The 12,013-nt window shown below is 35.7% G+C and overlaps 1 protein-coding gene and 1 pseudogene across 1 annotated transcript; both read right to left on the reverse strand.

The window, feature by feature from the left end:
* Positions 1–4,109: 4,109 nt before the first annotated feature.
* Positions 4,110–4,886, reverse strand: LOC138885555 (uncharacterized). Its single transcript, XM_070166515.1, has one exon. The coding sequence runs from the start codon at positions 4,884–4,886 to the stop codon at positions 4,110–4,112; it is 777 nt and encodes a 258-aa protein (XP_070022616.1).
* A 409-nt stretch (positions 4,887–5,295) lies between these two features.
* LOC104213042 (sister chromatid cohesion protein SCC4-like) lies at positions 5,296–6,750 on the reverse strand (annotated as a pseudogene).
* Between the last annotated feature and the right edge of the window lie 5,263 nt (positions 6,751–12,013).

The following is a 12,013-nucleotide window of genomic DNA, read 5'->3' on the forward strand; positions in this document are numbered from 1 at the left end:
TCTGTATATTCATCTCAAGCCATTTTAACACTTCAGCCAAGCACACTCTTGAGTATGTGCATTCAAAGAACAAATGTTCAATGGATTCTGTGTTTCCTACGCATAGCATGCAGTCACTTTCTTCAGTTATTTTCATTTTCAGTGTTCTATCTTTTGTCAGCAGTTTCTTCCTCATTACAAGCCAACTGATGAAGCTGTGTTTAGGAATATTCATTTTATTCCACACTCCTCTGCACCAAGGCCATTGATCTAGCCTTCCTCTTCTCCAATTATATCCACTCTTGATTGTATACTTCCCTGTCCTCGATTGCCAGCCATTTCCTATGTATCCAGTTACATATATGTCACGAATGTCACAAATTTTTCTCCAGTACCAGCAGCTATCTTTTGAGGGCCTATCAATCTTCTCCCTTCAGATAGATGTGGTTGATCCATTTCACCCACAAGTTGTCTTCTTTGTTTGCTATACTCCACACATATTTTGCCACCGCAGCTTCATTCCATTTTATACATCCCCTTATACCCAACCCTCCTTCATTTTTTGGCCTACACACAAGGTCCCAAGCCACAAGTGGTACCTTATTTGATATACTATTTCCAACCCACAAGTAATTCCTGCAAATGACTGTAATGTCTTTGAGGACCTTCTTGGGGAGTATGAAAATTGTTGCCCAATATGAATGAATATTGATCAATACAGAATTCATCAATTGCACTCTCCCTGCATACGACAGATTCTTTGAGCCCCATGAGTGTATTCTTGTACTTAGCTTCTCCACCAACATTTCACAATCACTTACCTTTAGATTCCTTGCAACTATAGGAACTCCTAGGTACCTGAATGGAATAGTCCCTTTTTTGTAACCTGTTATTTCACATATGTTCTCCAAGCACTGCCTATCCATGTTTGCACTGTATACATTTGATTTTTCAGCATTAGTACTTAACCCAGAAGTAATAGAGAAAGTTTGTAATCCCCTCAACATTAGCATAATACTTTGATACTCTCCTTTACAGAACATCAATACATCATCTGCAAAGCAAAGGTGGTTTAGCTTTAACCCTTTACACTTTGTGTGGAATGCAAACCCCTCCTGTGTAGCTACCCATTGCATAAGTCTAGTAAAGTACTCCATGCATATTACAAATATGAGTGGTGAAATAGGATCACCCTGTATTAGGCCCCGTTTCCCCTCAATACATCTATACAACCTACCATTCAGAGCAATTGAGTACTGAGTAGTTGTCATGCACTCCATTGTCCATTTGATGAACTTTACAGGGAAGTTCAAAGCATAGAGCATTTCTTCCACAAACCCCCACTCCACAGTATCATATGCCTTCTTAAGATCTATCTTTATCAGGCGGCTTCTTGTTGATTTCTTCCTGTTATACAGCTTTACCAGGTCATGACATATCAGAATGTTTTGCACTATGCTTCTGCCTTCCACAAAAGCACTCTGATTTTCCGATATTATAGTTGGTAGCACACCTTTTAGCCTGTTACATAGCACCTTCGAGATGATCTTGTATACAGTATTACAGCAAGTAATTGGCCTATAATCTCCTACATTATCTGCATGGTTGTTTTTAGGAATCAGTGTTAAAGTAGTTCTATTAATACTTTTCAACATTTTTGTAGTATCAAAGAACTCTTTCACACTTCCAACCACATCTTGTTGAACCACTGGCCAACAGTCTTTGAAAAATTGAGCTCCATATCAATCAGGTCCTGGAGATTTATCTCCCCCTATTGCCCATAATGTTTCTTTAATCTCCTTTTCTGTAACTGCAGCTTCCAGATGTTCTCTATGCTTCTGTTGTAGAACTGGTCCTTTCTTTACTAAATTTAAGTTATTTGAGTAGTTGTGGAAGCGGTTATTGTTTCTATTTAGCCAGAGGTGCCATATTACAAAAGGAAATACATCTTCCCAAGTTATGAAGTTGTGTTTAACCGGTATTTGTAGGTCTGTAATAGCTAGTAGCCAATGTTTGTTGTGAGGGATGGTGTTGATGTCAATGCCTGTATTGTCCCAGAATGAGCGTGCTACATTGCACTCAAGAAAGATATGAGTTATGGTTTCTTCTGCCATCCTACAAACCATGCAAGTATTGTCAATTGAGACTCCAATTTGATAAAGGTAGGAGTTAGTAGGTAATCTATTTTTAAAGCATTGTAGAAAAAATTTAATTTTGTTTAGGGTATGTAGTTTCCAAATCCAATCATAGTCAGTGGTCTTTTGAATGTGTTGGTGAAGTAATTTGTAGATTGAATGGGCTGTGCAGATGCCATTTGTGTTATTTCACAAATATGTTATTTCTAATCATAACATGTAAGCATATTATAGTTTGTGATCATCATTTTAATGAAATGACTATCGTATCGTTTATATAAGTTAGACATCACAAAAAAACACACAAAGGATAGTAATAATAGATAAATAAATAATAAATGAAGTAAGACAGTAAACCTGATTATACATGTCCTTATTGAGATGCACTATCTTGACAGTGTCTCTTATGATCCTCTCAAATGGTTTGATGTTTCCATATGTAAAAGTCGTTGGTACAGCCTTCCTGAATTTCCAATTCGACCGAAATGGAAGAAAATTGCTCTTATCTTTCCCTTCGTGTTCATTTTTTAATCTGAGGAGATGTGCCCCTAGCACAATTCCATTTAATCTTACACTTTGTTTGTCAGCGCAAAGAGATAAGGGTCAGAAGGATTAATTTATAGCACCGCAGAATGTCAAAATGAAAAATTTAAGAAAGGAAAGCACAACACATTAGAGAAACTTAGAAGTAAAATTTTTCAGTGATGTATCATGAAGACATTATATATATGTTAATGAGCGCATCTTGGTATAATGAGTATGTTTTTGGAAACAATACCCGAACAGCTTGTAAGACCCATTAGGTTCTTCTTTGTGTTTACTTCCCGACAGGAATTCACATAATCTCACTTCAAGGGAATATGGATAATCAAACAGCTATTCTGAAATTCTTAAACTTTAACTATACAGATCTATAGCTATAAGGCATGACTTAATCATGGAGAGGCATTTATAATCATTATAATCTTTTTTGATATTTCTAGGAAAGCAGTAAATAAATTCTTATGTGTTGTATATGGTCTTGCAATATGTCAATTATAACATCAGTATTTCCATTAACATATATACTGAGCAATTTCAGAACTTTTTTTTTTTTTTTTGAGCTTGAGAAACTATGAACTGTATACAATAAAGAAAGGTAAACTATCACAATTGGACATCCCCAAAGGCCGGACGTTTTAGTGTATCACTGCACACATCCCCGAAGGAGGAAAAGAGAAGGAAAGAAACGAAGCACACTCTCGTCTCTTCCTTTAGTTAACACTTGAAGTAAGACCTACAAATTTACAGGTAGAAAAAGCTACGATTTTCTCTTTTTCAGTCTTCCCATATCAAAATCCATAAGCCTTGTTGATGACGACATAGGAGAAGTTGCTGACAGACCAATGGATTCAGGAATATCTAGATCAACTCTCATAGAAGGGCCTGATATTGCTCGTTTAATATCAATCTCGCTCAGCTGATGGGCTTCAGTTTTTACTTTGGCAATCAGTTCAATGTGGTGACAGGACGAACAAGCATCAGCAATTCTTTTTTGTAGATCTTCTTTCTACTTTCTTTGTTTGGTAATCAAGATTCTCCACTTCATTCCCTTTCTCACCCAGTTGCTGGTATAGAGCTGTCAAATTCGATAGTACCCAGATCTGAGTTGGAATATCATTAAGCTTCTTCGCTAATGTTAGACAGGACCTCAAAATCTCCCTAGCTTGTACGGTGTCTGTTATGACTTTTAGAAAATATACAAGCATCGACAAGGTTGAAAAATAGGATTGAAAAACTGTCTCTAAAATTTTATTAATCATAGGGCTTTAAATAGCAAAATAAATAAAGTAGTAGACTCCTCCTACAATTAAATTATTAAACTCTTACTATAATTAAAATTCTAAATTTTCTAACAGACTCTTCCTAAAACTAAACAACTAATTATTCTAGAAAACATTAGTAATAACAGATGCCAAATCCAACACTCTTCCTTGCTTCTGTTGTTGCTGCAGTCTAAAGAAGGTCATCCTCAATTCCTTCTTCTGCTATTAGTGCTTGTGCATGAGCATCTTTGAACTTGCACACTTTTGTAACAAGACCTTTTTGCTTGCAATTTCCACATAATGCATCAGGTCTCCACCAACAAAATTTTTCTAAGTGTGTTTTCTTTTTGCAATATTTGCAATAAGGATAATCGACTTTTTCTTTTTGGTGTTTCGCATAAAAAATACCCTCAGTAATTTTATCTTGTCTGAATGCCCTTCTTTGCTCTTGTGCTTGAAGAGCACTTATTAATTCTGCAACAAAGATAGTAGAGAGATCTTTAGACTCTTTCAGAGCGGAAATTTTGGATTCAAATCTCTCGGGAATTATCACAAGAATTTTTTCAACTATCCTGTTGTCTTTGAAATCCTCGCCAAGCAACCTGATTTTATTGAAAATTAAAGAAATTCGGTCAGAATACTTAGCGATTGTCTCATCATCTTGCATTCTAAGAGATTCAAAATCTCTTTTCAAATTTAAAATCTGATTTTGTCTGCCTCGTTCACTTCCTTGATACTCATGTTTGAGTGTTTCCCAAGCTTCTTTTGCTGTCTCACATGCAATGATTTTAGAGAAGATTAAATCTGCAACTGAATTTTGAATTATAATTTTGGCTTTGTATTTTTTGGTTTTCTCATCTAAATGAGCTTTGATTTGGGCAATGGTAGGATTTGCAGGAAGTGGTTGTATAAGTTTGTCTTCCATTACAACTTCCCATAGATCATAAGCTTCAAGATAAGATTTCATCTTCACTGACCAAATCTGATAGTTTTCACCAATGAAAGTTGTGGGGTATTCAAAGAGAGACCGCTGCTTGCCATTGTTAAAATTTGGTCAAAAATCGGTATGGGTAAAAATGTGTATGGTTTAAAAGTGGTTGAAATTGGTTGTTTTTCAGCAAATTCAGAGATCCGTCAAGATCAATCAATGGAGGCTCTTATACCACTGTTATGGATTGTAGAAAATATACAAGCAGCAAGAAGGTTGAAAAATAGGATTGAAAAACTGTCTCTAAAATTTTATTAATCATATGGCTTTAAATAGCCAAATAAATAAAGTAGTAGACTTCTCCTACAACTAAATTATTAAACTCTTACTATAATTAAAATTCTAAATCTTCTAGCAGACTCCTCCTAAAACTAAACAACTAATTATTCTAGAAAACAGTAGCAGTAGCAGATGCAAAATCCACAGTGTTAGTGAGGGCAAGTGCTAAATTCCCCAAAACAGTCGAATATTGTTTTACCAAAGTATTATGTGTTGTCTGCAAGCCAAACGCAAGTCGATTTCTTGCTTCTTGTAGATTTTGCTGCCTCATCAGCAGAAACCCATGAGCAAGAAGGACACTCGTTTTCTCTCGCACTCCCGCGAAAGAATCCATCACTCCTAAAACTGGTCCGATCATATCAAGGGCCTTTGCTGAGGATTCAGCATCTCCCATGCAGATGTAAGAGATTGCTGCATAAACACAACACATGGCTTGCATTGATTTGTTCTCACTTAGCCTTGAAGCTTCAAGGAAATGACAAATTGCTTCATCATAGCAGCCGACACAATGTGCATACTGTCCTCACTCCTCTAAGCATTTCAATCACACACTCACAAACTTGTAAAAATTGTTGGAAAACGAATATACCAATTTCTCATCTGCATCAATGCCTTTTGCGCTTCAATAAATTCAGAACGTGTAAGATCAACTGCTACTTTGTTTTCAAGGAAGTGCATTCGGAGCATCAAATAGACACTAGAAATCCAAATGACAGAGTGTTGCAAATCTACTTCTCTCACTCCATCACTAATCCCAAGCTTTTCTAGCTCCTCTTGAATAGTTTGCAGGCCAGACTGAATCCTCTTTAGGCACTCCTTAAAAAGTCCTTTTGGACGGTTAAAAACAACTACCGTAAGGTCTACCAGCGCATAAATAGCACCTTTAGGTAGCCATTCTCCATCAATAGGAGGTGGCGCCAACTCAAGCTTGTCTTCCCAAGTCCGTCTCACACTTCCAAAGTATATCGGTTCAGAAAATTCTTTGCCATTTCCTGTTAAGTTATTAAGTTGCTCCTCAAGGTGAGCTTGTCTTCCAGAGAGAGCAGATCTGTCTCTGTAATTCAAATCAGAACGAGAAAGACTTTCATTGACTGCATCAAGCTCCTTAGTCAGTTCCTTGATCTGTTGTGTCTTCTGTAGATCACACTTCATGGCAGCATTCAATTTGTCAACATTTTGAGCAGCATTCTTGTAGTCGCATATCCGGAGTAGATAAAATACATGCAACAGCTCATTGTAAAATAGCAAACCAAGGCATTGCTGTCTTTTTTCTGATTCAATAGATTTCCATTTTACATTGCATCTGTTGACAGCATCTTGAACGGAACTTTCATTCTCCCATTGCATGAGGTGCACATGCAAGATTGAAGTTGCAAAAAACATCTAGTACCACCTAGAAGCGAAATAGTGAACACTGTAACTCAGGATAGCACAATTGAGTTGCACAGATTAGGCCGTTTTCCAGCGCGGAGATTGAAGCATGATGATCTCCCTCAATTGTAAGAGCATTTGCTAGCTGAGAATTGAAGTTGCAGTACCATAACCTCCCAGAAAATCCATCTTCAGAAGTAACACAGATACAGTACTTCAAGAACGATTGCTTTTTATTTAAACACTAGTTGGATTAGCCCGGGCTATGCCCGGGCCCAATTACAATATCTTCCTGCATCCTGTACAGTAAGTATGAATAACTCCATATATTGAAAATTCAATACTTTTGATTCCCATCAAATGTAACTTCCCAAATATTAAGTTTGAAACACAAGAAATCAACATCTCAGGAGATTTGATATGATCAGAAATAGTTTAGCACTATAAAGCTATATTCAAAAATTTCACTCTGTTTCAAAATTTATCACCTTTCTATAAAATTACAAGGCTCGATCACAAGATCTGTCGTTAGATGCGAGAGCAATTTTGTTAATAGAATTAACATCGTATATTGATATATACACGGGGATATCTATAAATCATTTAACAAACGATAGGGTTAGTTTATGCCCTTTTCCGTATGTAGTATACGTTTTACATAACAACAACAACAACAACAACAACAACAACAACAACAACAACAATAACAACAACAACCCAGTAAAATCCCTCTAGTGGGGTAAGACTGTATTGTGGTCCGGGCCCGGCCTGGGACCGCGGGGCCAAACGGGCCGGTTCAAGCGGGCCCGGTCTCTAGTGGTGCATAAGCCCGTAGCGGGCCGGTCCAACCCAAATAGCCCGTGAGCCCGGGATCGTTAAGCCCGGGACCGGCAGGCGGGCCTGAGCCGGTTCAACCGGGCCCAACGGGCCCTAACGGCTAATATTTTTTTTAAAAAAAAGACCAACGGTCAGATTTTTAAAATCTAGCCGTTAGCCATCAAAATTCAACCGTTTGGCACTTTAAAAATAGTCATTTGGCCCACAAACTTTGTTTTAACCCCAAACTTTTTATAATTACGCTTTTTCCCAATTCTCAACTATAAATACCCCCCCCCCCCATTCTTTCATTTTTACTCACAAATTCATCAATCTCTCTCAATCTCTCTATAATTTTCTTCTATAATTGCTTACTTTATTATTGCAATTTCGTGAAAAATTGTGAAGTTGGTGAATTGAAGTATTCAACGATATTCAATTTTCAAGAAGTTGTTCGTCAATTCGGTAAACTCGTTCCAACTCTTAAGTTTTAATATTATAGTTTTGTTAGTTTTATTTAGTATAATTATAATTAATATGACATTTTCTTTGAATTTTGTTTTGGTGGTAACGGTAAGGGAAAATCTAAAATTGGTGAATCTAGTAGCTAAGCTACTACTCTTCCCCCGACTCCCCGACCCAGACCTATTACCCGTCCTCCTCCACCTGTTATTCTTGATAGTGATAACCCTTGTTTTCAATTTTTCGATAGTCAATTTTGCCATGATGTTGCACCAGGTCAATAATTAAATGAAGAAGTTATGAATGCTCTTTATCCTAATGAAACTATATTTGAAAATTATGAGGAAAATGATGATTTAGATGAAACGTAACCGGATTTAGATGATACACCTACTAGTCCTGTTAATAACCCAAATGATGCCCCGCCTGACCCTCCTGTAGTAACCCCTACTTTTAATAGACAACCTGCTAAACGGCCTGAAACATCTCTTGTTTGGCACTTTTTTACTCAACTAAGAGAACAAAATAAGGCTAAGTGTAAAACTTGTGGGTCTCAACTAGTTCATAAATTTACTGAAGACCGTAGCGGTACGGGTAGTTTGACTAGACACATATTGAAACACCCTAGATATAAAGCTAGATTTTTACAAATGAAAGTTGCGCAAGAGGGGACAAGTGTAGATACTACGGTTAACCCTAGTACAAGTTCAAATCTAGTTCAACCGGGAATTAACACTGTTACCGGTGACATTTTATATTATGATCCAAATAAAGATCGTGAAGAATTGGCAAAAATGGTTACTGTTATGTGCTTACCCTATAATTTTCCTTCTAACCCTCAATTTGTGCATTATATTAGAAGATTTTTTAATCCTACTTATAAAGGATGGCCTCGCGCAACCGTAAAGAGCGATATTTATAAATATAAACATGAATATGAACAATATTTGCGCTATTTATTTACTCATATAGATTGTCGCATTGCTATTACTACTGATATTGGTAGAAGTGGTAATGACTGTGATTATCTAACTGTTACAAGTCATTGGATAGATGAGGAGTGGATAATGCAAAAGCGCATTATTGCTTATAAAATAATTAATTCACGCCACACAGGTAAGTTTATTGCTAACATAGTTGCAGATATTTGTAGATATTTTTGCATTAGAGATAAAATTATATCGGTTTCAATGGATAATGCTTCTAGTAACACTAACGCTATAGGCTTGCTTACTACTACACTAAATCCTGCATTTAGTAATATTTTTCATGTTAGATGTATTTGTCATATTTACCATTTAATTGTCGGTGCTGGTATGAAAGTTTTAAATGTAGAAATTGAAAAGGTTAAAATGGCTCTTAATTGACTTTTTTATTCAAACCGTAGAAGTAGACTTAGAGACTATTTAAAAAAATGTGATGAATTTGGCCTTAGAGAAAGAAAGGTTCCTAAACCTTGTCCAAGTAGATGGAATTACATGTATGAAAGTTTAGTTGTTGCATATGAATATAGGAACCCAATAAGCGCAACATATAATGCTCGTGTAGGTGATGGTGATGATGATGATGATGAGCACCTTACAAATCAAGATTGGAGTAATGTTAAAATGCTTGTAGACTTTTTAGAACAATTTCATATTGCTACAAATGAATTATTTGGCCAATATTATCCTACTACTTCTAACTGTTTAGTTTATATTGCAGCACTTGTAGATTTATTTACTCAATTTTCAGAGGGTGGAGTAATTTATCAAGAAGCTATTAATTCTATGAAAGCTAAGTTTAAAAAATATTTTTTCCCTATCCCCCTATTTTTGGTGTTGCTGCATTGTTAAATCCTACAATGAAATTAGGAGGTCCTCACTTTTGGTATTCAAAAATTTATAACGCTTTATCACTTTCAGCTGAGGAATTTGCTACATTTGGAGATGCAAAAGCCTCAATTAAAATAAATGCTCAAACAATTTATAATGCTTATCAACTTGCCTTAGATCAAGCTAGACCAAATGTTCCAACTCCTACTTCGTCTAGTTCGCAAGCATCTAAAAGAACTGCGGGCCTAAAATCCTTTAGTTCTTAGACGGAGTTCAGGGGTTCTCAAGGTGATAATTTTGGTGATAGTTCACAACTAAATGAGCTTCAAGTTTATTTGTTGCAGGGACTTGAATCAGAGAATCCCGATGGCTTCTTCGATGTTTTGGAATGGTGGAAGGACAAATAAAAACACTATCCGGTTCTTTCAAGGATGGCTCGAGATATTTTAAGTATTCAAGCTTCAATAGTGGCATCGGAGAGCACATTCAGTCAAGCGAGACTTCAAATCAGTGATCATAGAGCGTCTATGAGGGAGAGCTTGGAAAAATCAGTACTCTTTAGAGATTGGATCCGTTCGGAAAGAAGAAATTTTGGACTTGCAGAATCACAACCGGAGATAGATGAAGCTTATGAAGAAATGATAGCGGAACTTGCGTAGGATGCTTCTTCACCCGGAAGCGGTGATGAACAAGCTTCTTTTCCATCACCACCAACGGAAATTCCTCCGGACCTTGAAGGATTTATGAGATTTGTTAGAGATAATACATTGACTAACATGTAACTTGTATTTTGGCACATCTTCCTTAGTTTTTTTCCTTTTAATGGTGGTATTAGTACCTTGTTATGCTCATTCCATTGGGGGGAGAAAGACTAAGAAAGATGTTGTCATTCTTTGTTAATGTCGTAATAGTAAAATATATAAGACATTCCCTTGAATATTTCTTTGCAATTTATTTTGTGTTTAAATTTGATATAGTATATATATATATATATATATAAAAGGCACTATATATATCTCTAATACATACAAACTATATATACTATATATAAGCAATTTATACTAGTATATACATATATAGTTTACAAGTGCCTTACATCAAAAAAATTAAAAAAAATAGCCCGGAACGAAAAAAACCCGTTAGGCCCATTTAGGCTCGCGGGCCCGACCCATTTAGCCCGGGACCATGTGGGCTTAGGATCACTGTGGGCCGGTTTCACACACTGAGACTGTGAAGCCCGGGACCGTTTGGCCCGGGATCACCTCAAGCCCAGGCTCGTTTGGCCCGGCCCGGACCCGGACCACAATACAGCTTTATAGTGGGGTCTAGGAAAGGTAGTGTGTACAACCTGTTTGGATGATTGTTAGTTGTTACCTATTATATTTCATCGTATTGTTACTTTAAATATATCATTTGTTTTGATTGTTAATTATTATTGTTTTGTATTGCCAAAAATATCATTACTTAATGATGAAATCAATTTGGTGTGCTCGCATCCTTACCTTATTTTTTCTTCTCATTTCATCCTTAATAATTTTTTGATATTTATGTTTCACCCTCTATCCTATTTTAATAATACGTCTATCTCGTATCATTTTTTAATTAATAATATTATAATGTATCCTTCAAACTGCAGGTGTATGATATTATAAAATGATTAAAAACGATATAATCTATCCAAATTGTAATCGTCGAAACAATACAGTATAATACATACAATAGAATACGATATACACCATAAAATGTTGAATAACAATAATCCAAAAAATATAACAAAAGTTGCAATTTAAACGCACGCATACCCGCTTTGCATGCATAAGTTACTCATTTCAGGAAAGTTTAATTATTAAAAATCTCTGTTTTTTTTCTTGTAAAAGGACATAAGTTTTCTTTTATTTGCACATTATTATTTTCCATCTATGCTCACGGTATCATCATATATTTAATATGGACAAATAAAATACTCCAATGATATCTTCCTATGCACTGCTAATTAGTTTTAATTAGTTTCATCGAGCCTTTCGTCTTTTCTTCAATTCATCGTACATTTTTTATTTTCCAAAATTTAGTTAGTAGAAAGTTTAGTTGACTTGCAATATTTTTAACAAAAATAATAGTCTGCTACAATTTTCATTTGAAATAATTTTGTCATTTTGGTAAAAGAAACTCTCTGTAATAAATTAATTAAATTGAGTTATCTAGTATGCATTTACAAAACATTATTTTTTTATTACAATATAAAACCTGCAAAATCACATTTGTGAAATAGAGTGAGCATGAGAAAGAAAATTTAAATGGGGCCCACTTATTAGAAAAGTTATACATGCACCACTCACGTTAGCCAAAATGTAACCTAAGGGCTGG

This window comes from Nicotiana sylvestris, chromosome 2 (assembly GCF_000393655.2).
Source record: "Nicotiana sylvestris chromosome 2, ASM39365v2, whole genome shotgun sequence".
NCBI lineage: Eukaryota > Viridiplantae > Streptophyta > Magnoliopsida > Solanales > Solanaceae > Nicotiana > Nicotiana sylvestris.

What these genes read in the sequence shown, in the direction of transcription:
- LOC138885555 (XM_070166515.1), bottom strand. Translation starts at nt 4,886, where the DNA reads ATGAAATCTTATCTTGAAGCTTATGATCTATGGGAAGTTGTAATGGAA.